Here is a 26,490-nt window from a genome sequence, read left to right as displayed (position 1 = left end):
ATGATTGTAACTCAGGTTATTCTAGGCTGTAGAACGTGATACAATTGTTTTCTTTTTCAGTTTGAAATGTACCCAACTCAAAAATCAACATATCATGTTACAGAACATTATGAAGCTAAACTAATATCTCAAAATCACAAAAAATGAATTCAACAAGTAATTTCAAAATGCAGTAATCATATGGAATGACCAAGTCACATTGGTCAAATTCCTAGTGGAAACAACAAATGCTGGAGATCACAGTGGATCAGACAGCATCCATGGAGAGAGAGCAAGCTAATGTTTCAGTCTAGATGACTCTTCTAGAGAGCTGAAATGACTTCACTTCAGCTCTGAATAAAAGTCAAATAGACTGGAAACATTAGCTTGCTTGCTCTCCATGGATGCTGTCTGACCTGCTCCCTGCTGATTGAACCAAGTCTCTGCTTTAATTCCAGTCATTCTAGGGCCAGTAAAATTCAGCTCAAAGTAGGTCATCCCTCAATATGACTAGAATAAACAGCAAGACTACAAATAAATCTGACAACCAGTATTTAATCCATATTCTGTTTTCTGAGAATATGTAATTCTTCAAAAAGATACCAAGATTTTAAAATATAAACAGAATGGGTACTGTGGTTAAAAAATAAAACTATGAAGTAACAGTTTTTTGCACAGGTTTCACTCTGGGATAATACACATTTTCTACACTCCTTGAGATTGCCCATGATCACTTTCTCAAAGTGTCCAATCTTGACTCTATTCCTCCCCCCTCCAACTTGTTCAGTCTCTTCCCAATTACATTCACAATTTTTTTGACACTTTACATTGGTTTGATAATTTCAGGTTTTCTAGCCTTAGCCACCTCCTCTTTCCCATGGAAGTACAATCCCCCTACACACCCATTCCCCAACAGGTTGGGATGAAGGACTCGCAACTTCTTCCTTGAAAAAAAGCTGCAGACTCCATATGCCATCATCTTCCTCTGCCTGGCTGAGCTTGTTCTCAGTTTGAACAACTTCTCCTTTAACTCATCTAATTTTCTCCAAGTTATAGGTGTTGCTGTGAGTGGCTGCATGGTGCCAGGTCTCTCTCTCTCTTTATTGGGTACATGGAACATTCCTTGTTCCAGTTCTATTTAGGTCCCCACCCACAATTCTCTCTGAAACACTGGTGCTGCCATTGGTGTTGTTTTCTACCCTCGAGAATTTGAAAAAAAAAGTTTTGCTTCTAATTTTCATCCTTCTCTCACCTACACCTCGCCCTTTCCCTTCTTGATTGTCATAGAGTGCTTCCTGTAAAGATGCCATTCCATTCTCCCAGTTTCTCCACTACTGGTCTATCTGTTCAGGTGATGCCACCTTCCACTATGCTGTTTGTGACATTACCTTTCTCTGACAGAGTGAATTCTCTCCCAGTGGTTGATAGGGCCATGACCAATCCATCTACTGCACTTTTGCCTGCACTCCTTCCCACAACAGGGGCCCCCTTGTCTTTACTATCCACCCACTAATATCCACATTCAAAGTAACATCCTTTCTCCCATTTCTGCCTGGATGCCATTACCAAACACATCTTCACCTCCCTTGTCAGCATCTCACAGGGACTGTTCCCTCTATGAACCCTTGGTGCATTCAGCCATTGCTCTTAATACTTCTTCACTCGTCATTGCCCTTTCCATGCAATCATAATACTTGTCCACATACCTCTTCTCTAATCAAAGTCCCAAACACACCTTTCAGGGAAAGCAGTGTATTACTTGCAATTGTTTTGATCTAATCTACTACATTCAATGTTCACAATGTGGTCTCCTTTACATTGGTTATTCTAAGAATGGTGTCACCACATTGCAGAAGATCTCTGCTCTACCTGTAAGAACAGCCTCAGTTGATTGCTGTTTCAATGAGCCTTGCTCTCATACTAACATTTCTGTCCTCAGCTTACTGCAATGTTACAAAGAAGCACAATGCATGCTCAAACAACCCTCATTTTCTGTTGAGACACTTTACAGTCTCGAACTCTCAATAACTGCAGGAAGTGACCGCATGACCGCATGAAGTCTGTTCTCCATTTTTCTTACATTCTCCCCACTGTCTTGCCTTGATTGTTTCTATTTTCCTCTTAGTATATAGGACCAATTGTAAAGAGTCACCACCAGATTTGAAATAATCACTCTGCTTTCTTCCCACAGATGCTGCCAGACCTGCTGAGTTTCACCAGCAGTTTGTTTTTCTTTCAAGAACCATCCTCTCCCAGTCACATTATTTTATCTTTCTCTTTCTTTCATCACCAACCCATTTGACTTTTGTGCTAGGCTTCACACCATCTATTCCTTTGTTCCTCCTCCATCTGTGTCAAAAGTATTAAAAAATTCTCCAACACCTCTCAGTTCTGAAGGCATACCGGAGTCAAAACATTAATTTGGTTGCTCTCTTTATGGTTTCTGTCAGACCTGAATTGTTTCAGTATTCGGTTTGTTTCAGATTTCCAATTTGTACTTAAGAAAGATAGATATAAATTGGTTCCTTTTGTAAATGAAATCAAATCAGACTTTACCTTTATTTATTCATTACATTTCATATGTGAAAACTTCTTTACTGCCATAGGTTCCGGTGAAAAGAAGGGACAGTGTGACGTTAGTTCAATCAATGAAAGATCTAGCCAATATAAAGAGACCAGTACTGCATTTTATGCTCTGAGTTGACTCACAAACAAGATGAACCACAATTTGAAACAATGGATGCCTTCCAGTGAGGAAAATCACATCTTATTTGCAATGGCGTCTAATACATATATCCTGGTAATTATGATACATGAAATGAAAAACGATTCATGTCTTTGTTTATTCGATTTAAAAGAGATCAACTTACATTTGAAAAGATAGCTGCACAGCTGTAGTTGAGAGCTGAAAAGTAGTGCACAAAAAAACAAACAAGCTGGTTGAGGTTGCAATAAAAGCAGGATAGAATATTTAAAATTGTTAAAATATATTTTTAGCAAATTCATAGAAAATACTTTTCTTCCTTTTAAGGGTATTCCTTTCTAAATGATCCTGATTCTAGACAATATAAACAATGTATTTGTCTCAAAGCACCTTTCTAAGTATATTTCAGGAAAATAAATAGTTATGTAAATTGTTAAGGCAATATATTAACAATGAAAGAATAACAATGACAGCATTTTGTCATTTACAGATTGTGACACTCCTGATCATAACACCACAATTTATTGCAAGTATACTGCAGAGCCCTCACCTCTGGTCATCTGGAGTCAAATAGCCAGTGAGAATAAACAGAAATATCACCTCTTTTCAGCAACTGCTAGAAGTTGAAATGGAATCAACAGTGGCAGCTTCCAATTAGTCCTCTGTGAATAAAACTTCACAGCACAAACAACCCTAGTTCTGCAATGTCAGCTCTCAAAAGCATGAAAATGGAAATGTCACTAAGATCACTGCAAAACACTCTTCAAACTTCAAGACTGGGGCTACATTGTCAAGATGTGTCGTGAGGTTGATAGGGCAAGCACCGCTGCTTCCAGTCTGGCTTTTCCTTGTATGATTACTAAAGACAGCAGTGTTCTGAAAAATGTTTATCATAGAAAAGCTATAATTCATTCTGTTGCTGCAACCATATAATATCAACTAAAGCTTTACTTATTGTAAACTTTGCAATTGTCATTTATTGTATTTCATCAATGGGACTGATAACCAACCAGATGTTCAGAGACCAATCACCAATCAATTAAATGCCATTACCTCAAATTGGAATGGCCAGTGCCTATCATGAGTTGTACTACTGAATCAATATTTCCAATTAATTTTAAATGCCATTGCACTATAACTTCCAACTGTTATTTCCGTCTACGTTCCTAGTCCTCTCCCCACCACTAAATATTTCCTCCTATGACATATCTATGTTCAGATTGGCAATGTTTTCCTCAAGGGGAATTAAAGAGGTACATTCGGTTGAGATGGAGGTCGTAAAAATTAAGCCGGCGGCAGGGGAGGGGGGACATTGGAGATGAAAGGGAGGAGGAGAGAATGAGGGAGGAAAGAAAACAAACGGACACAGAAACCGTTACATGCGAGAAAATGGATAATATTGCAATTGCAAAGGAATGGCTGCTGAATAGATGAAAAAGATCATCAGAGTTATGAGGAAATGTGGAGTTGAGGTTAATATCAGATCACCTTCATGAATGACAGGTTCAAAGAGCCAGGTGGTGTACTGTTGTTTCTTGCTCATTTGCAATTGCTACAGCTTGATGACAGTGGACTGTATTATTTACAAGTTAGTTCACAGCACCTAGCTTAAATACTTGAAATCTATAAAAGGTCATTTTCAGCTCAAAGAGATGCCCTTAAGTTTTCAAAATTACAAGAAAACCAGTGAAAGTGGTTTTGCTTACATTCAGTGGGGGAATAGCACATGGTGTCAGTGTCAAGTGCTCCATATTTAGGGACATCAAACTCAGAAACAACATTTGTTCTACTCTCTACCAGTTTAAACCTCAGCACCATTCTCAGATTATATCGCTCTGGCTGAATCAGGATCATCTGAAGTGGAATGCATAGGCATTACATCAGTATCAGACATGCAAGATGGGTCAGCTCATTTTCTGTCCAACAATTTTGTATATACATTGGTGTCATTTCCATTTTTTTGCACCAGTTGTCGTGATGATGGAGTAAGACTGGCAAGTCAATAGCAGTTTTTCATCAATGGCCCCTAATCATACTAAGATACTGGACTTAAACAAAATAGGGCTAATATATCCAAAATAACATTATAGTTTAGTTCTCTCTAGCTGCAAGAGGTAAAAGGTGTTCATACAGATCTTCACATGCAAGCAATGATTAGAAGCTTGCTGTTTCAAGTTTCAGAGTCATTTACCTTCTCCAGAAATTTATCTTTTCCAACTAATATGCAAAGAAGGATTGGCTTATTTTTGAAACTGGGAAAACAATGCCTCCCTGTTGTTGATTGATCAGAAACGCATCAAAGAATCAACGTTATGGTGTGGAAGGAGGGATGCACACCATCAAAACCAACTTTAAGGATCTTGGTAAAACAATTCTCTCCAGTTCCTCTGTTGGTTCTGGGAAATAATACTTGAGGGTTTTATCCATTACAGGGAGTTAAATAAGTATATTGTTGGTAGGGAGAAAAACAAGATTTTTAAAAAAAACTTTGATTGCCCATATATTTAGTGGTTTATTTGGCACAGGCTGAAGAACAATATAAATAAAGATAATGCAATATGCATCTTCATTTAATTATCAGATTATATTTAATTAGCAGCAATATTTAACAAAAATCCACTTAAATGTATAGCGACATTTTGGCCTTTGTATTCAGAGCCTCCTTCCAAATGGTGCTCTCCTTTCAGGTTATGCCATATTTACATTAACCTTCAGTTGGAGCTCTTCAACGGAAAATGTCAGACAGATGATGTAAATTGTTTCAGTATATAATACAGCTACTCCGCTGAGAATCATTACAATTGGAGAGTTTTCGTCTTTGCAGTATGTGTTCAGCTCTCATCTTGTGCTTAGAGGGAAGTTCGCGAGTCCTGGGTATAAATGTAAAAATATTTGTTAGACACATTTAAAACGATTACTAAACAAGACAACTCTCTCTAACCCATTGTTCTTTCAGTTCTTCCATTTGCAGTATCTGTACTTGCCAATTCCCTTCAACTAAAGTTGACAGCCATTGATCATCAGCTAGCATTTAATTCTCAAGTTTTACTTACATTGCTGGAGTTCACATTCTAACCACATTCTGAGATTACATATAAACCTACAAAAGGTACACCTCATTCTAAAACAGGTTCCCTTGAGTGTGAAGACGGAAGATTTTTTCTTAACTCCTTTATTGGCACACCAGTGAAAAATAAGGAAGGCTTTCAAAGTGCATATTTTAGCATGCTACATGAACGGCCAGTTTTGCAGCCAATTGTATTCACATGAATTAATCCTTAGATCATAGAAATTAGAGAATCCCGACAGTGCGGAAACAGGCCACTGGGCCCAACAAGTCCACAACAACCCTCTGAAGAGTATCCCATCCACACCCATTCCCCTACTATTCTACATTTACCCTGACTAATGCCCCTAAGCTACACATTATTGAACAGTAATGGCTATTTAGCATGGCCAATTCACCTAACCTGCATATTTTTAGACTGTGGGAGGAAACTGGAGCACCCAGAGAAAACACATGCAGACATGGGGTGAATATGCAAACTCCACACAGGCAGTCGCCTAAGGCTGGAATCGAACACTGATTCCTGGCGCTGCGAGACAGAACAGCTAACCACTGAGCCACCAGGCTGCCCCTAAATATTGAAGCTGGAAATTGAGGCAAAATGGTGGTTCAGTGGTTAGCACTGTTGCTTCACTGCACAAGGGACCCAGGTTTGATTCCAGCCTTGGGTGACTGTCTATGTGGAGTTACATTCTCCCCATGTTTGGGTTTCCTCCAGGTGTTCTGGTTTCCTCTCAGTCCAAAGATGTACAGCTGAGGTGGATTGGCAGTGCTAAATTGTCCAAAGTGTCCAGGCTAGGTGGGTTAATCATGGAAAATGCATGGTTGTATGAATTGGACAGGGTAGGGATGTGTGTCTGGGTGGGATGCTCTTCGGACGGTTGGTGTGGACTCAACGTGCCGAATGGCCTGCTTCCACGCTGTAGGGATTCTATGATTCTATTATCTTGAGTGTTTAGTTGAGAACGATGGTTCTGATGATTTCCCCTTAACTCATGCTCAGGGATTCTCAGACAGAAATGAATCTTTAACAAAACAAAGTTATTCAGACGCACAGAAAACTTTACTGCGCTGTTTTTATTTATTCCTTGTGGTTATTTACTTCTTTAGTTACAAGTATATCTTTCTTGTTTCCCTTTAGTAAAAGATTCTGTCTACCGGAGGAAAAAACAAAGTAAACATTGAAGGTGCAGAGTACAGTAACATAAGCAAGACATGTCATTTAATTAAAAAAACAGACAAGATATTGTGGAAGCTGGAAATCAAACAAACACAAAACTGTTGGAAACACTCAGTGGGTCAGATAGAGTTTATGGAGAGAAACAGAGTTAACTATTCAGGTCAATGACCTTGACCATGGACTTGAAACATTAACATGTTCTTTTCATGAATTCTACCTAACCTACTGCTTATTTCCAGCATTTTGTTTTGGTTTTATGCCAATTATTTGGCTACACAGTCAACTCAAAAGCTTCTTAAAGAGTTAAAGGGATCAAAATGAACACATTCCAACAATTCTCACAGTTCAAATATGTCACACAATTGAAATATTTCTGAGCTTTACCATTTTACAACTGTTCAATTTATAGAAACTGGACTCATAAGTGTCCAAATCCACAAGAAAGCAGCCCAAGATCACAATTACCATACAAACGCATTCATTTTAAATATTTGTACCTTTATTGCAAATCAGTGTAACTTGTGCAATTTGCTGACATACATTGGCCCCCAGAATCTTCCTTTTTCTGGCACAATTAACAGTCCATACTGTACACCTTCAGCAAATGTGAAGTTATGAGCGAGGGAACTTGCCAAGCCTGTTAAATCCACAGCCTGAACGTTGTCATAAGAATTCAAGACAGAGGCCACAACATCATCATTTTCTGCTCGAGACAGTGTGCATGTAGAATAAACCACTGTCCCTCCAGGACGCAATGCCTCAAGAGCTGACCTGTAAGTCACCAGTAAAGAGACAGTTAGGTCACTTCCATCAGACACAGAGCAGCAAGTTGAAAAATGTATCTTGTTTATTTTTATAACCGGACTGCAAAGTAACTTTGACAATGCAGCATCTCTGTGGAATAGTACTCTGACATAGGTTTCAAGTTGCAGCGTTCTGCACCCTCAATCAGTCTGGGTTTCAGTATCAGCCTCAAGCAATGAACATTGTTTCTAAAACAAAAAAAATGGTCACTTATGGCAGCAAGTGTATAATATGAACTTTTAAGTGAACCTTAATTCTGTAACAGTAATACCTCAGAAGAACAGAACATACAGATAAGAAACAAGGTTCAGCCACTTGGCTCCATCAGTCAAAATAATCATGGCTGATCTGACTTTAACCTCGATTCTACATTCCCATATATCCTAATAATCTTTTGTTCTCTTGGTAACCAAGCACTTATTAACCCTGCCTTAAAATAAAATTTAAAGGTTCTGCATCCTCTGCCTTTTGAGGAAAGGAATGACAAAGACTCTCAACCCTCAGTGAAAATATTTCATCACCACTGTTTTAAATGGACATCCCCTTATTTATAAAAACTATAACCCCTAGCTTGAGATTCTCCAACAAGAAGAAACATCCTTTCAATACCTGGTCAAGTCCCGTCAAGGTCTTTATAGGTTTCAATTAAGTCACCTCTGACTCTATTGTTCCCCAGACAATAGAAGCCAAGCCTGTATAGCTTTTCTACATAAAGCAGTTCACTCATTCCAGTTATTAGTCTAGTAGACGTTTCTGAACTGCTTCCATCCTTCTGTTAAGTATAGTGTCCAGTACCATACGCGGCACTCTGGGTGCTGCCTCAACAATGCTCTATAGAAGACAAGTTATCAGTGACTTAAAATCTTAAGTGGGGCTAGTACTGGGCATTCCTACTTGTTATAATGTTTTTTAAAGCTGAGCCTTTATAAAGCTGTTTGATGAAAGTACTCAATGTAAAGCAACCTACTTGTGGATTCAGTTACTCTGCCCTACCCACTTCTCTGTGCAGTATTTTATTTCAGATGTCAAATAATTTAAAGCAACAGTTTAAAAACTGAATTACACAAAATAAACAGGGACAATGAGTGAATAATCTTGAGTAAATCTTCCCGGAAATGTCACAGCTGGCCGTAAAAACTATAAAGTCCTTAAATTCCTTAAATTGTTAACTCCGTTGCCAGATTCTATGGACTATGCTCCACAGCCTATAGCTTACCCAAATGAATCCAGTGCAGGGAAAGTGGTTCCAACTGTGTCTGAGAGGGAAAGAGAGAAAGAAGTGTGAAGGCCATGAATGGGAAAGGAATTGGGGCAGGAAGGGAAAGTGAGAGGAGACCCCCTCTCTGATCAAGAAGGAAGCATGTGGCCAACAGTCAACAGTGCTCAGTGTCCATGACAACCCATTGATACAGGTGTTTACAAACTTCTCCATTCTATAAATGCCATGCATCACCTGCTTGCCATTTTTAAACTCACAATTATTTTTACTATCTCAATTTTAATTGTCTCTAGTCCTAGGTGTGCATGCTTTCTCATTACAATAAATGTACAAGTTAACCCAATTGAAATTCCAGTTAACACCTGTAGGAAACACACTCTGCTAAATTGGTAAGCGTTACTACGAATTGTATCACTAATAAACCTTACAAAAACAAAATTACTAAAATTTTGGAGGATAAATAAGAAAAATACTCACTTTATTAAATCAACTACCTGTTTACCTTTGAGATCACACTGATTTTCTAAGAATTCAGTTGCTGCCATCTCGAGCCGCAAACACTTGTGAAATTTGCTATCATGTTGTTCTTATGCTCTTTAAAGAAGTTTTTTTTTAATAAATTGGATATTGAGAAGTGGCTGGCATCTTCTTCTTCACACAAATTCCTAAACTCTCATTCTGTGTCTAGCTGCACTCAGTAACTAAGTACTCTAATTGAACTTACTTAATTGGATGTCAATCTTGCCCTCGAGCCACTAATGGACCAGTCTTTTGAAACTCATAGCCAAGTGTCTGTTTACAACACAGAATAATGTTAGGATCTGCACTGAATCCAATGCCAAGGTCCTGACCCAAATCCAAACTCTTGGCTGCTATCAACATTATTTTTTAAGGTATAAATGAAATCATTTTTAACTACACAGTTTTTCATTTTATAACAGTTTTGAAGCAATATTTATTTGATCTATAATCAATTAAAACATAAAATAAAAATATTTACCATAACAATACTGCAACACATTAAATACACATCACTGACTTTTTAAGGCAGTAACACATTTTGCTGACAGGTAAAAATATCACCTTGGTGGGAAGTGTTATCTAAATAGGTTTTAAATGCAATTGACCCGATTTCCTAATTCAATTTGTGTCATTAACAGTGGAGTGATAATCATCTGAAAAGCTTTTAAAAATTGACATTACAAGAAACTGTGACATTTGGCAGTATTTAGTGAGCACCTGTCTATTTAAATCTTGTTTTATATAATTCTAAAATATGGCGTGCTTCTTCTAAATGGGTTACTGGAATCATGAGTTTCTGAGAAACGGATGGCAGCCATTAAGTCAATAAAGAAAGCGTTGATCCAATAAGGATATGCATTATGGATCGGAAAGCAGTTTCCAGTAAAAGGTGACTGCCTCAGCATCACTATCAGGCATTTAGCTGCACCAAACTATGCTGCCTTGTATGCCACAAATTAGGAGGTGAATGATAGCAAATGTTTTCTTTTTCATACACATCAAGCAGCAAAATTTCAATTTAATTTCAAATAAAACTCATTGCATTGGATGCTGGTTTAGTTTACTGCATTCTTGATAATAAATTTAACAATAGATATACATAAATTTTCTATAGAGAGAGAGAGAGAGAGAGAGAGAGAGAGTGTGTCCAGTTGATTTAGTGATTCAAGGAGATTTTAAAAAACTATTTCAGCATGGTACTTCTAATCTAAAATAAATCCAGGTTTGCACAATTATCATTTAGAAATGCATGATGATTGTGTATTGTCAATAATTGTAAAGCAGAGTTAATTTACTGAAAAATGAAATTCAGAAAGAAATTACTTGCTTTAAATTTGACCACATACTAATTATGGTCCTTGAGTCATTTTCACTAAATGCAGGCAACTTAATGCATTAATATCAAATGATTTTTTTTGTCAAATAGATGCATCAGTTGGTCACAATAATTGACTGGAATAATTAACAAATAAATCATGGTATCAGATAAAAATTGTCTCTAAAATGACACCTCCAGCTTTCTATTAATAATGAAAAGCAGGTATTCATCAGTACACAGTCACAGCAGTATTATTTCAATGGAGTTAAGTAACTGAACTACGATTGGTTAAATGATCAATTATTCTATTCATAAGAAAAGGAATGAGAAGTGGACACATAAGCTGATACAAAGTTTCCATCTTTCGATGAACTTATCAATAGTCACCCTGACTGCCGAGTTTACCTTCCAAAATCTGTTAAGAATATAACTGAAAATGTCAGTAGATTAGATTAGATTCCCTACAGTGTGGAAACAGGCCCTTCAGCTCAACAAGTCCACACAGACTCTCTGAAGAGCAACCCACCCAGACCCATTCCCCTACATTTACCCCTGACTAATGCACCTAACACTAGGGACAATTTAACATGGCCAATTTACCTAATCTTTGGACTATGGGAGGAAACCCACACAGACACGGGGAGAATGTGCAAACTCCACGCAGACAGTTGCCTAAGGCGGGAATTGAACCTGGGTCCCTGGCGCCATAAGGCAGCAGTGTTATGATACCCAATTTGCCCAAAAAAATAAAAAAAGGATGTCCAAACCAATAGAAAATTGGCATTTATTTTCAATAATTTTTATATCTTTTTAATTTCTGTCACTGTTACAAAATGCTATGGGTTTAGTTATACAAAATTCAAACTACAATATGTTGATTTGATCGGTTTTTATCTTCCTAATTATTTCAGAACAAAATATCTGTAAACTACATCAGCAGTGCCATCTGATGGCAAAGGGCAAATATGCAAGAGAGCATTTAAAATTATTTGATCTGAGCACAAAATTCAACTGCACAATATTTATCACTTACTCTAATAAAGACCACATTACTCAGAAGTGCCGAAAGCACAATCGTATTGTTAAAATTGGGTTAAATGGCAATCAGGTTTCCAATTCCCTTCTTACAGAATATGGACTGTGCATCTGAATTCACTTAAGACAACATGAAATGCTAGAATTCTCACCACTTCTGCATTAGCACCTCCATTTAAATAATTTTTATCAATCTATTTTCGGCATGCTTCCTGTGATCTCACTGAAGTTCAGTAAATGTGCAAATTATTTAAAATGCAAACTGCCAATTTATTCACTACAGCAGCAAAGAAACTGTGATGTGTATAAAATGGAGTACAACATTTAGTCATTCTTATTCAATAAACAAAGGTATATATTAATGCAGTTTGATAAATCTAGAAAGTAATGCACAGATGTAGACTATTGACTGTAAACTACTACCAATGATTCTACCATATACCAGCTTTACTGAATTAAAGCAGCAAAAAAGTCTGGAAAATGAGCTTGAAATTCACCCTTGTTTTTAGTTTTACAAATGCCACTGTGCATCCAAAATAGCATCCATACCACATGGACACAATTCTAGTGTGAGCCATGCCAGCTGCCATTTTGATCACAACTAAACAAGAGATGTCCTTTAGCCTGGTCAGAAGTACAAAGCAGCTTGTCTGCATATGTTTGTGGCCTACCATCTGCACCTACTTGCTTACAGAACTCTAGCTTATGCCGGAAGCAGCTTGAACCAGTGCCAATCACTTCTGTAAAAACCAATGCATTGCATAAAAAAAAAGGGTGGTCATCTTAATCCTTGCTCCTGGATCATCATTTTAAAAGTCACTCCCAATGTCAAACTCCTGGGTCGACTATTGATCTTCTCCTGGTATTGTCTCCTAAATCCTCTTCCCAAATCAAAATCACAATCCCAGATTCTCCCAACAATAACATAGATCCTGGAAATACCCTTAGCTGACCTCAAAACACATTTTGATAACTGTAATGTAGAGTCTCATCATCTCTCTGCCAAATCTCATACAATTTCTTACCTAAAAATTGGCACATGGAGCTATGCAGGCTCATACCATTACGTCTTCTACATGATCAGGAGATCACAGACAAAAAAAATCCACTGCTGCGTTGTTCTCATTAGTCTGTGGGCTAGAAGCCCTTAACAGGTGAGATGTTCAGAAACAGAGTACCAAATTTTCATGCCTACATGATTTCAATTAGTTTGCAGATTATTGGTTATTGTTTCATGTCATAATCCTTCTTACTAAACCTCCCTGAATTTTTTCATACTACCTTTTGAGGACCCATAAGCATCTTATCATATAATAGAGCACCATGAAAACTAATTAATCATCCTGTTTCTGGAGCAGCAACTAAACATGTGTTTGGCCTCCAGCTCACCATTTTGACGAGAAAATGGACCAAAGTATATCACTAAATAAAATTCAACATTTTGAGTATGGAAAGGGATTTGACATTAATTTCTATTTTGATATGAACACAAGTTTAGTACAAAAGAATGAATTCTTTTCAAAAAAAAGTAAACTGGGGCATTGAGTTTATTCACTGAGATTTGAGAATAATTGCAATTATTCTTGCTACCATATTGTTTTGCAACTATGTGGATGGATGGATTCATTAGCATAATCTAGAAAGACCAACAGACAGTGTCATGATATGGTTCCTATGGACAGGCTGGCTTTGGGGAAGATGGGGTGGGGTGGATTTCTGGACATCAGGTAAGAGTTCAGATTCTCTATTCAAAGTGACACTTTTAATTAGCAGTTAGCCAATGTTTGACGCAGAATTGAGAAAGCGTCGAGGCTTAGAAGTCAGAAAATATTCTTCAACGGGTGGAGTAATCAATGACAGAAAAAAAAAGTTCAGCAATGTTTACTTGTATCTGGAAGGAAAAGTTAGCTAAATTTATTTTACTGATAAAGCAGCAATGTAGAATTAGTTTTAATGAACTGCGAAATACTGTTTTGTTAATCATATGTTTAAACAAACTGCTTTGTTGGTGATCAACAGCTGATCTACAGAAAGAGAAGAATGCACACATGAACAGCACGAGATGCAATAATAAACTTGTGTTCATATCAAAATAGAAATTAATGTCAAATTCCTTTCCATACTCAAAATATTGAATTTTATTTAGTGATATGCTTTGCTCCATTTTCTTGTCAAAATGGTGAGCTGGAGGCCAAACACACGTGTTTAGTTGCTGCTCCAGGAATATTGAGATGCACTATTTAAGAACACCACATCATCCTATTATTGGACAAGCTGACAATTAAGGAGCGTTAACCCAAACTCTCATAAAGGAGGAAACATTTCATCTTGGATCATTGCATGATCAGGGGGTATTGCTTTTATACACAGTCATTTTGATTTGTAAAGATTTCCAATAAAAACTACATAAGCATTCATCTCATTCTACAAATGACAGAAATATCCACAGTACACATGTAAATAACAGATTCTCAAAGATAAAAACAATTCTCAAAGATTGCACATTAAGTGCTTGCAAAGCATTGTTGCAAAGTGGCTTAGCTTGCTTGCAGAGAATAAGTGAGTTCAACTATCAATCAGTGAGGAGTTTCAAACTTAGGATCCTTTCAAAACTTTGTTTGCATTGCTCACTGGGCTGCAGAAAGACAGGATGGATTGCCTCTCTTTTCCCCCAACCACCACCAAGATTTACAGAATCTGTCTGATATGCTTCTTTGAACTGAATACAGACCAGATGGGTTTGATATAGCTTGCCATTCACTCCGCCCCAAATGTGAAAAACAAAACGATACTCCTAGTTCAAAGCAGTATCATCAGTTGCTTAAATATTTTACTCATCTTAACAGCCATCTCGTTGTGCAATTAGGAGTCAAACCAGTCAACATGGTGTCTGGAGACTGAAAATTACATTTTCAGTTCGAGTGAGATCATTCTAAAAGCTTTACATTTCCTACTAATAACATGATTGATCATTAAAACATTGCCTGGAGTTGCACACTGTACGATTGTCATATTTTATTGGTTATTGTTTCATGCCATAAACCTTCTTATTAAACCTCGCTGAACTTTTTCATACTACTTTTCAAGGGCCCCTAAGCATCTTATCATATAGAAGAGCATATATATAAAGTATATAATAACAAAAGCCATGACCACCACCTTGATTAAATACTACAAGCTACTACACATTTTAACCACGAAGGAACACAATGCCAAACATTTGTGTAGAGCAGATACGTCAGCACAAACTCGACAGGCCCAAGGGTATTTTCTGTGCTGGCTGACAATGACGCTATCCAAAAGTAAAATCAAAGGCTTGTCAGAATTATTTCCTCCTCATTGTTTTTCAAAGCTTGGCATCACAGAGTTGTCCTCACTGAGTCAGAATATATAAAATAGAGTTGAATTTGGCTTCGTGGCAAACCTACTGCAGTCTCTGATCAAACCTGCACTACTGCTTAGTTTAATGTATTCACATAGACAATATGCCAATCAATTTCCTTTTGTGCTATACAATACTATCTTCCAAGGATTCAGAGAGTAGGACAAACTGCATTACTCTTTGGAAGAGTTGTCTAGGGTCAACAGACTATGCACTGATTCCATAATTTATTGATTTAAATTTGTGGCTTGTGCTAGAGAAACCAAGTAGTAGGTAATGCTGAAATAGGCAGATCCTACTGATAGATTGTACAATTAGTTAATTGATATTAGCTGAGGATTGCAGCTCCAAGACTGTTATCAATTAACTAGTTGTACATTTCTATCAATAATTCCTGCAGGCAATTTTACGTGTAAAGTATGTACACGTTAACTCAATTCTGCTAATGACAAATTGATTTACAAAACAAAGTCAGTTTGTTCCATTCTCTTTCTAAAGACGGGTAACTGTAAAGCCATTTGAAAAGTCATGATACATGAGGTCTATTTGGTAAATCATGTGGGCATTACAGGAAAGAGATTGGTCATGCAAAGAAAAATGTACAATAGCCAGTTTTTTCTTAAATCTGGAACCTGAAAACTGGCACACATCACACCTAATATAATGTCTTCCTAAGCCATATTTAATTATGGATTAATGTACTCAGGTGCCGTTCATTTAGTCTTTAAAATGTTAATTTCAAGTTTAAAAAAAAAGACAAATTTTTTAGGAGGCAAATTAGGGATGGGACAATTAAGCCAATTTGAAAATCACAGCAAAATCTTTAATCACATTTTTTTTGATTAATTCTATAACGACAGTCTAAAGGAAGTGTAAGTCACTTACCCCTTGGAACAAAAAAATGACAACAAATTGCATTTACATAGCATGCCTCACACAAAGTAAACCAATCACCAATTACAGATGGGGGAGAACTGAAGGCAAGATTTGGTTTTCTAGAGACTTTTGAAGATGACTGGAGGGAACAAGTGATGTGACTTTAGAGAAGGGTTTTGGAAGACCATTTATATTCTGACTGAATATCAGATCTTAAATCTGCAGCTGAATATAAACATATAACAACAAATTAATTTGAACCAGAGGAGTCGAGTATGCAAGTGGTTCTGGTGGCAGAGTAGTAGTGTCCCTGTCTTTGAGCCAGAGTTCAATTCCAAGCTGATCCAAAGGTGACCCCTAACACATCTGAACAGGTTAATTAAAACCACTGTATAAGATCGGTCAGATAGGTTTGGGAGAATACACAGTCTAAAACCAAGGCTAAGAAGTCCTGAACCAATTACCAAAATGACTGGAGCTTTGAAATGACAGAGTGGCGCAATTTCTTGCTGGAGGGAGACTGGGACACAGAGTTGAGATAACCATCAAAGGGTACTGCAGAGTCTGATTTAACAAATGTGAAAACACAATTACATTTTCAAATCAGGTAAAACATGTAAAAACAAAGAGTGAAAAGTAACTAGAGTGACTGAGAAAAACAGACATAGATAAAGTAAAAATATTGTTTTGTTTATTATCCAAACATTAGCTGAATTTTTAAAAAGTTAATTTTCAGAGTCAGATAAGTCATTTGTCAGCAATTAACAATTATCAGGCAGTTAAGAGAGTAGTTCCTCTGGTATAGACAGTCTAATATTTTGATAAATTCAATTAATTTCTGTGAGGCATGCACAGGAACGTCACTCCATTCGATGTGTGTCAATTTTCTGGTAGTATAATTATCATGGAGCTTTCGAAGGTTACCTGAGACAGCAACTTTCTGCCTTCCACCTTTAACTACGTATGCAGTCAGTGGTCGATGCTTTGCAATTTGCATGTAACAGTGCTAGCTTTCCCTATTTCATTTGCAAAATCTAGACTTAGTACTATTGTTAGTTAAACATCTTGAAAAAGATCACTTTACAAAATATCTCTACTTATTTCGCCTTATTCTAGTTACACTGTGTAAATGACATACTGCAAGTGTCCCATTGTGAGTAACTGAATTAGAACAAATCAACAAGAAACAATAAACAAAATCTGCCTCACTTTGGTGAGTGTAACATGGTGATACCACGACGACTAAGGCACCACAACTACGTGGGATAGGCTTCATGGGCCATTTGATCTTTTCTCCCTCATTTGTATATTCATATACTACTGAAAATGTAAAAAGAACAAAGTGCCAAGAAAAGGAATAAAATCATCCTATGGCTATTAGAGGTATTTCTGGAACAAAATTACCTTCTTTTCATCACCAGAATTAAAATAGCAGTATAATTATGAGTTTATATAAGAATCTAACATGCTATAATCATCATTCATTTTGGCAGAAATTTTTAATCTGAACTCTGCACATTTGTGAAATTAAATGAAGCTCTAGAGTTAATAAAAAAAGGCATGCACAATTTGAGTAACTGGCCACATTATTCACCAGTATTAAATAATGTTCCTACATTCTAAATTAAGACAAATATTATATGGTAAAATAATAAGCTACCTACAGTGCATCATATCCTGAAAACAAAAGAGAACAAACAGGGCATATCATTGTCTCTCATAGTGAAAGCTTAGGTAAGGTCAAGATTGGCTACTGGTTTACCAAAAGGAACACAGGAGTTGCTAGATGATAAAAAAAAAGCCAGAGTCCATCTAGATTGCCTCCTTCTCCCAGTAGTCATGTAATGTCAAAGGAGATGTTCACTACTTATAGCCATCGATTAGTCTACAACAGAAAGTGATGCAACAAAAGCAAAAACCCTGTGGTGAAGTAGTTTTGGGAACCATAGGTCCAAAGTCAACTTTTCTGCTCTGCAAGCATGCTACACCTACCACACATTAAGTCTCGAATAACTCATATACCGTATCCCAACATATCATTTTCAAATAAATCCAATTTATTTTTGAATTAATCAATACTAACTGCTTCCATTATCTCTCTAGAGAGTCTGTTCCAATAGATTGACTACTTGCTCACGGAAATCTATTTAAATTAAATGTAAAACAAACAGATGGGCTTTAAGGGCATCGTCCCGTACCTGAGTAACTGCCCTTGCAAAACTGGTAGATTAGGCCTCTCTGTAATCCTCACGCAAGCCTGAAGGACATCAGAGGAGAAAAGCCAACTTCGATCATTTGAACATGGTGCATCCACAAGCACCTATGAAAGCAAACAAAGTAGTAAACAAAAAAAAGAAGAGACTGAGATTCTTTTATCAAAATCCCTTTGCACTTCCAGTTGAATATAAACTTGGCTTAGTTATCAGCATCCCAACCCAAATTCTCATGCAATGTTTTCAAGCATCATGGCAAATTTCAGCATGTAATTCATGCAGTTAACTGGCAGTACTGTGGACAGCAGTGGTTTCAGTTTTTAACTGAGATGATTACCTGATGTCCTGTCTGTCTGCTTGGGTAAATCAAATCAATCTACAGCACCATTTGATATGGAGCAGGAAGGCAGTCAGCTGGTTGACCCAGTCAACATTCTTCTTTGACCGTTTCATTAATCCACAGTTTGTGAGATTTCACAATGAACTGACTGCCTGCACAGTTCACCTATATAACAGCAACCACACTTTCAGCATACCAAAGAAATTATTAGGCTTTTCTTTTATGTCATTGCACCTAAATAACCCCAGCACCACTTCAAAAGTCAAAGAAATCCAGCAGAAAGAAAATGATTTCTAACTAAAGAAGAATAGCTGAAAATTATTTTCTGAATTACCAAGTTTTTAAATACTCACCTTAACAACACTACCTCAAGGTGTCCCAGGATGCAACATGTCTCATAATTTGTCAAAGAGTGAATATGCTGACCTACATAAAAGACTTACATCAGACAGAGAGCTGACATACCAAAAAAAAGTACTCAAGAAAAAAAGAACTGTAGAGGGCTCTATAATCCTGGGTAAAATGTGAGAAAGGAAGAACAATTTTAAACCTCATCTCAGACAGTGAAGCATTTACTCAGAAATATGTCATATGAGTTGAATGCAAGCTAAGGTATTTAGGGAATTGCACCACTGATCAGTTGCTGATAAGTTCTCTATTGGGACAACAAGGTTCTTTTTTTCTCCTGACAATAAACAGCAAACCTCTTGGGACACGCATGACATATTCACCAAAAGCACAAATGCTGCTGTGACTCGCACAGACAAAGTTCAACATACAACAATGCTGGACTCAACTTATTTGGTGACAAAGTCTAGCAGTCTGACTTAATTCACCCATTGACATGAAATTGAGTAGTCTAATCACGGAGGTTGAGTACCTTAAAATTGTTAAATTGATATGCTAACAAACAACAAATACAATTATGAAAAGGCTGTAAGGGCCTGGGTAGATGTACCGGATCTTCTATATTAAGAATATACAATGTTGTGAAATTTAAAGAAATCAATTTCATGCAATTTATAAATAATTATTAGCAGGAAATAAAGGGCTTGCTTCCTGGCTGTTTGAGTCAATAACTTTAAGATATCTGATGCAAAAGAATTCTTGAATGAAAATTAATATTGCTTTTCAAATAAATACTAACAAAACTGCAAAATAGTAGAATCCAGTTGAATCTAATTCAAGCTTGGATTTATCATTTTGTGCTGGACACATCGAGGTCAAGCACCATCCACACAGAGACAATGATGTAAAATCATTTCCCATAAACGGACACATTGAGTAAAACCTGACAACTGAGCACCCCCTTGTGGCAACAAAAAGGCAACATGGATATTCAAAACTTCAACACAAAATCAATGGCAATATTTACATTTAGACAAAAGTCTGACATGTAATCTGATGTCAACTGATTGTAGAATGTCATCTAATTAAAGAACAATGGACTTTAGTGCAAAATTAGATCTACTTGGAGGGCACAAGGGGCATTCTTTTGACACCCTGATAGGAATCATCTGAAGAGGGAATTCAGATATAAGACCAGATGAATGGAAAAGAATGCAAAGCACGTACAGCTCCTGATATTGTAATGTGACGAAGTACAGAATCTTGCCTTTAAAAACTTGCATTTACATTGCAACATTCTGACAGCTTTGCTACTATTGATCCAATCTAAAAAAATGCAATGCAGAGTTTGTTGTATTTAACAATAAAGACAACGCACGTGAAAGAGTTGCTTCATGCACAAAAGCAGGGGAGTGTGATTTGAAATGAGATTATTAAAATCAAACTTCACAAAGTAACTAAACAAATAACCAAAACATTATCTGGAGTTTATTTTTGCATCTATCTTTTTACATTAGCCCTTTAAGAACAGTTTAGAGAATTCCCTCCCTAAATGCATTGTGAGTCTTCCTACAGCACATAGGCTGCAGCAATTCAAAAAGGCAGATTGCCTTCTCAAAGGCAACTGTGGATAGGTTATAAAAACTGGCCTAGCCAGCAACACCCACATTCCATGAGGAGCAAAAAAAAAGCTAAAGCCTTAAACATTAATGCATACCACACAAATAATAATAAAAATATTGTATTCCATATTTTAATCATTAAATATAAATATATCCCACAGGTAATTTGTTAGGAAAACAACTCCTGAATAATATTACTCTCAGAGTGAGAGAGAAATTGAATACTTAATAACTAAACATCATATGGCTTTGCAAAGCCATATAGAGGAAATATGGAGTTTATAAGTAGTAATTACGAAGCAATATCCAGTTCTCTTTAAAAATGGCATTAGCACACTTAGTACACAGCAAGAGAAAACAAAATGTTCACATGCACTATTACGGATCTTTACCACACATGATTACATTGTAAGATAACCACAGATGAGGAAGATCATTTAGGACATGACAGTGCATCCGCCCAGAAATACGTTGCAGCATCCAATTGGTCTTTGAATGTTTTCAGAGATATGCTTCCACTACTCTCCCTGAAAGTCCATTCCATTTGCTGGTAGCTCCTTGTGTAAAGCTTTCCCGGTATTGTGAATTTTAGTTTTCATTGCTGTTTCTTTACCCTAGTCATTTAAATGCTCAATTTTGACCTTTTAAACAGAACAATATTATCTACACAGTCTCCAATATTTAAATATCTTCCTTGTTTTTGATAAGCAAACTGGACACAGTATTAAAATGCAGTATGATTGAAACACTTTACAGCTTCACTGTAATCCTCCTTACTGTTTTTTCCACACAATCACCTGGTTCTACTTTTTTTTAAATCCAGTGCTATGATTGCAGTAGAGACCAGTATTGCTTTTCTTTCAGGAATCTGAAAACCCAGCTAATAATTTAACAAGTGAAGCTACAAGACTCCATGTTTAAATGCAAAGAACACAAACACAAACAATAATACTCTATCCTAAATAGACAGAGATACTAAAGGTAGTGGAAGTACAATAAATACAGTTACTTTTATTGTAAACTGAACTTCATAATTTACATTTCCTTCTTCACCTATACCCCAAAATCTTGTGCCAGCTTCTCAGAAATTGGAAGACAAGCTACATGGTCTGATTGGAGATCAATTCTGTTTCTAGTTTATTTTTTGTTGATTATGCCCCTTTTTAATACCACTAATAAGTTCTCTACTTTGACAGAAATAATATGGTTCCACACCACATTTCTGCCTTCCCTACCCTTTCTGATGCCATGCGCTGCAATATTTAGATGCCAGTCCTGGGCCTTCGGTAGCCATGTTTTAGTCCAAATGCTTGATTCCTTCTTGAAGATTACTGCCTTCAATTCTATCATCTTATTCTAGATACTGTATACATTGTTGCACAGGCTGTTTGACCTTCGTAATGTTCTTTTCATTTAAGTTCTTTTGCTATTTTCATGCTTCTGTTATATAAGTTTATTTGTTCATGAACCATTTAGATTCCTCTTACTTCTTACTTCAGATTGATCTTTTCTCCCATTTCCCAGTTCTTTTATTTTTAGATTTACATCATTTTTACCAGAACTATCGCCCATTTTTACTAAGTTAAAGGCCTATATATTATTCCTGCTAGGAAAGTGTGTTGAGTCTTGAAATCTAGTTATTGAAATCATAAATAATGACAACCCAAAAATGAGCCTTCATCACTGCATCTTAATATAATTGCTTTAACCAACTTTCACTTCCTCCCAAACATCAATCAATTTGTTATCCATCCTGAGAGATAGCCTGTTTCTTCATACCACTTTGATTTTGAATGATAAATTTTTGTGACTGATGAGGCACACAACACACCTAGAACTCCTCTAAGTGCATTTTGACTCCTCCAATGTAGTGAAAACCCCAAGATCTAAATGAGGCCTTTCTTGCCCTATGACACCATACAATTGCTGTTCACTGGGCTGGTATAAAAATAGTCCTCAAGGTTCTTCTGATATTTCTGAAATCTTCTGTAGTGACTTTTTGTGGCTTCAACTTTAATTAAATACATGCTTCTGAAAATGGAATGTAGCAAAGGTTTTCTTAAACTATATGTCTTATATTGGATTAGTGGCACTGGAAAAGCACAGCAGTTCAGGCAGCATCTGAGCAGCAAAATCGACGTTTCGGGCAAAAGCCCTTCATCAGGAATCATCATTCCTGACGAAGGGCTTTTGCCCGAAACGTCGATTTTGCTGCTCCTCGGATGCTGCCTGAACTGCTGTGCTCTTTCAGCACCACTAACCCAAAATCTGATTTCCAGCATCTGCAGTCACTGTTTTTACCTATATGTCTTAAAGGCTAGAATAATCTTTAAAACGTTATCACCAGGTCTTGCTCAAAATTAGCACAACATCTATTAACTCAACGCTGAGTAGTCCATTGGACTAAATTTATGATTTAGTGTCTGGTACATGGGTATACTTCAAAGCTTTCACACACTATGTCACTACAGCACAGAAATTGTCTTGAAGCTACTGCCTGCACCAGTCTAGCAAAATATAATCAAAATGTCGCCTCACCTTGTTGTACATTTGAGAATACTGTGGACCGATCTGTCTGCCATCCAAGTCAGTCACAGAAATCATGCTCCTTAAGTCATCAGGTACAAAAGAGCCAAGTGTTTGCTTTAGCCATTGGTGTCGCAAAGCGTTATATTCATTGCAGAGAAAAAAACCTTTATTTAAAAAAAAAACAACATAAGATTGTACAGTTAAAGAGATTCCAACATACAGGACACTTGCTTCAGCAATCAAAGTAAAATGCAAATTTGATCCTCTCAAGGACATAGTTGCATATCTGCTTTGACCCAGCATCTCTGGATTAAACTAGCTTGGGTACAAGCACCACTCTGCAGACCTGAGCAAATTTCAGACTGACACGGCAGTGCTGCACTGTCAAAAATATTAAATCTTGGGCCCATCTGCATCTCGGGCAGACATAAAAGATCTTGCAGTATTATAGGAAGAACTTTGCAACACGAAAATGGGACTTCCTAATTACTGATAGCAGTGCAGTTCATGGGGCTGAAGTGAAAATGAACTTTAGCGTTTCTCCATAAGTATAGCAATGACACTACTTGGCCCAGCCAACAAAGCCCATGCCCCAGAGTTGGACAAAAAAAACTTCAAAAATGAGTCTGGAGACTTCTGTGGAGTTCCATGGAGCAGAGAGTCATCACCTCCCCATCCTTAGGAAATGAAAGGTACTATATAAATGCAAGGTATTTTTCTTTTTATTCATGCACAGGATATTAGGGTCACTCACAAGGTGAACATTTATTGCTCATCTTTGACTAGTCTTGAGAAAAAAGTAAGTGACTTTCATGAACCACAATGTTATTAGGGAAGGAGTTCCAGAATTTTGATCCAGCAATAATGAAGTAACAATTATATATTTCCAATTCAGGTTCAGGTGTAGCTTGGTACTTCATTTATACGTAGTGACATTCCCATGTTTCTTCTGCACTTTTCTTTCTGGGTAATGAGTTTGGAAGGTACTGTCAAGGTCAAGGTAACCAAACATCCAGTTTATCAGGGACTGTCAGTCAGAATAGGAACGTTTGAAGAGAGGGAAAGGGATAAAACACTTAGGTGGAATACATTTTGCAGAGTTATATTGGACTTGAAACATTAACCCTATTGCTCTTCCTACATACGTTACTTGTTGAGTTTCTCCAGCATTTTGTTTGCTTTAAATCCCCTGGATGTCTCTTTATATCCTCCTCATAATTCATACTCCCACCTGGTTTTGCATCATCAGCATACTTTGAAATATCATATTTGGTCCCCACAATCAAATCATTGGTGAAGATTGGGAATATCGGGGACTCAAGCACTTACCCTTGCAGTACTCCATTAGTCATAGACTGCCAATGCTTACTGCCCATTAACAAAACCTCAATCCATGCCAGGATACTGTACACAATTCAATGGGCTCTAATTCTGTCCACTAACTTCAGCCACAGACCATCTCTGATTGCAAGACAGTTCTATAAAACAAGTTACTCCTTTTATTACATTCTTACGTTTTAATCCTAAAATATATAAACTGCCAATACCACGCACTTCATGAAACCAAAAAAAAATCAAAATATAGATTTTCAATTGAACCTTATCATTCTTATTACACCTCACCGTCATGGTGCACTGGAAATCAAGCCCCATTAGTCCTGGAGGTGTCAAAAAATTAAAGGTTTTATAAAAGCACATAAAATTTCCGAATTCACTTGTCTTTTAGACCCATGTTTACAGAAAGCAAGGAGCAGGTTTCTGAACTTAACAAATATTGCCATTTATTACAAATAAATAGGTGTTAGCTAAAGGTTAATCATTATGAACTGCCAACATAGTTAAAACCGTCACTAGGTTAAAACTCCAATTTCTTAAGAAACACCCCCTACATACACAGACAAAAGGGTGCTATAGACAGAAGTCTGTGAAGGCAGTTCAACGGTCCCTGACCAGTGTTCGCTGACTTAATCTTTTAGCCATGGAAGGACAAGCTATTCGGCAACCTTCCTCCTCCAGGCCTCTCCGATTTACTAGTTAAAGTTAACAGCTTTCAGGAACTAGTGAGGGAAAATAAATTGGCTTTCAACATTTTTTTTTAACTACAAAGACAGCATTTTCCGTTCTGAAAATCTGAAAAGGTTCTGACCATCTCAGTCACAGCGACAAGATGGTCCACTTCCTGGAAGTGAATTACATAGCTACTGACAGGCAGAAGACCTTTGCCATTGACAATTGGTCATTACTCGAGAGCTTTTTGTACAGACTCCTTGATGCGAGTTCATCTACAACTAAACATCCCTCACTGGTTGAACAAATAACCGTTTAAAGAGTTACAAACATTGGTAAGTTACTTTTTAACAAGTGTGATAATCCCTTTCACAGTCCTTGACTTTTTTTTTGTAAAGTCCTTTTCCAATTTTAGTCCACAATCAAAAATACAGTAAAATAATAAGATAAGATAGGGTGGCGATCAAAGCAATATCGATTCAATTGCACTACTATGAAAATTGTTTTAGCATGCCAAACCAACATAATGCCCATAAAGCTAACCTATGATTAACAGCCAAACGCTACAAAACATTATTTATTATGTTAAAGGCCACACTCTGGCCGGACAAAGCCACCACTGCCACAGCCTCTACGATCAAGCTCTCTCCGAAAGGTAAATTCGATCTCCCTTGCACTCGCTGCCACATCAGGTGCCTGCAGATCCCTCTCACCACCACAATGGGCTCACTCTCCCTGCGATGGCTTGATCTCCCATGCTACGGGTTCACTTTCCTCAGTGTTGCACAAACTCGCTCTCCACAGAAGGTAAGTAGATTAAGGTAAGAAAACAGTGAAAGAAGAAAAAAAAAATGTAAAAGCAAACAGAGCAAATGAGGGCTGGGCAGGAGCCCTCTTGCTGCACTGCTACTCTACCACCATCTTAGGATCTAAAAAAAAGAAACTTATGTACATTTTGTTTGAAGTAGATCTACATTCATCAAGACAGTTTCAGCTGGCATTGAACCTAGATGCCACAGGCAAGTGTAGTAAGGTTCTATTATATCATTCAATCACTTAATTCTGCAAATTGTCAGCCATTACTCAGTTGATCACACTCTTGCCTCTGAGTCACAAGGTCCCAGAATCAATGCTCACTCCAAGACTTGAACACAATAATCAAGGTTGACATTCAAGTATATACTGAGGGAGTACTGCATTGTCATAGGTGCTATCTTTCAGTCAAGATGTTAAACCAAGGTCCCCTCGGCCCAGAGTGAACATAAAATATCCCATGGCACTATATCAAAGAACAATAGGTCAGTTATTCCCCCATGTTCTACCTAATATTTATTCTTAAAATCAT

The 26,490-nt window shown here is 37.1% G+C and overlaps 1 protein-coding gene across 6 annotated transcripts in view; it reads right to left on the bottom strand.

The window, feature by feature from the left end:
- Nucleotides 1–5,248: 5,248 nt before the first annotated feature.
- nsun3 (NOP2/Sun RNA methyltransferase 3) overlaps nt 5,249–26,490 on the bottom strand; it is a 31,895-nt gene continuing 10,653 nt past the window's right edge. Inside the window, exons 4-7 of one of the 6 annotated variants that reach the window (XM_072585074.1) lie at nt 23,148–23,302; nt 18,285–18,406; nt 7,428–7,701; nt 5,249–5,553 (exon numbers count right to left, since the gene is read on the bottom strand). In XM_072585074.1, the coding sequence (XP_072441175.1) occupies nt 7,440–7,701; nt 18,285–18,406; nt 23,148–23,302 (539 nt within the window). In that variant the 3' untranslated portion in view covers nt 5,249–5,553; nt 7,428–7,439. The other 5 variants (XM_072585076.1, XR_011962539.1, XM_072585078.1 and 2 more) reach the window with 5 other exon arrangements.

Source organism: Chiloscyllium punctatum, chromosome 15 (genome assembly GCF_047496795.1).
Source record: "Chiloscyllium punctatum isolate Juve2018m chromosome 15, sChiPun1.3, whole genome shotgun sequence".
NCBI classification, from domain to species: domain Eukaryota; kingdom Metazoa; phylum Chordata; class Chondrichthyes; order Orectolobiformes; family Hemiscylliidae; genus Chiloscyllium; species Chiloscyllium punctatum.
This window is presented reverse-complemented; position numbering and strand designations above follow the sequence as displayed.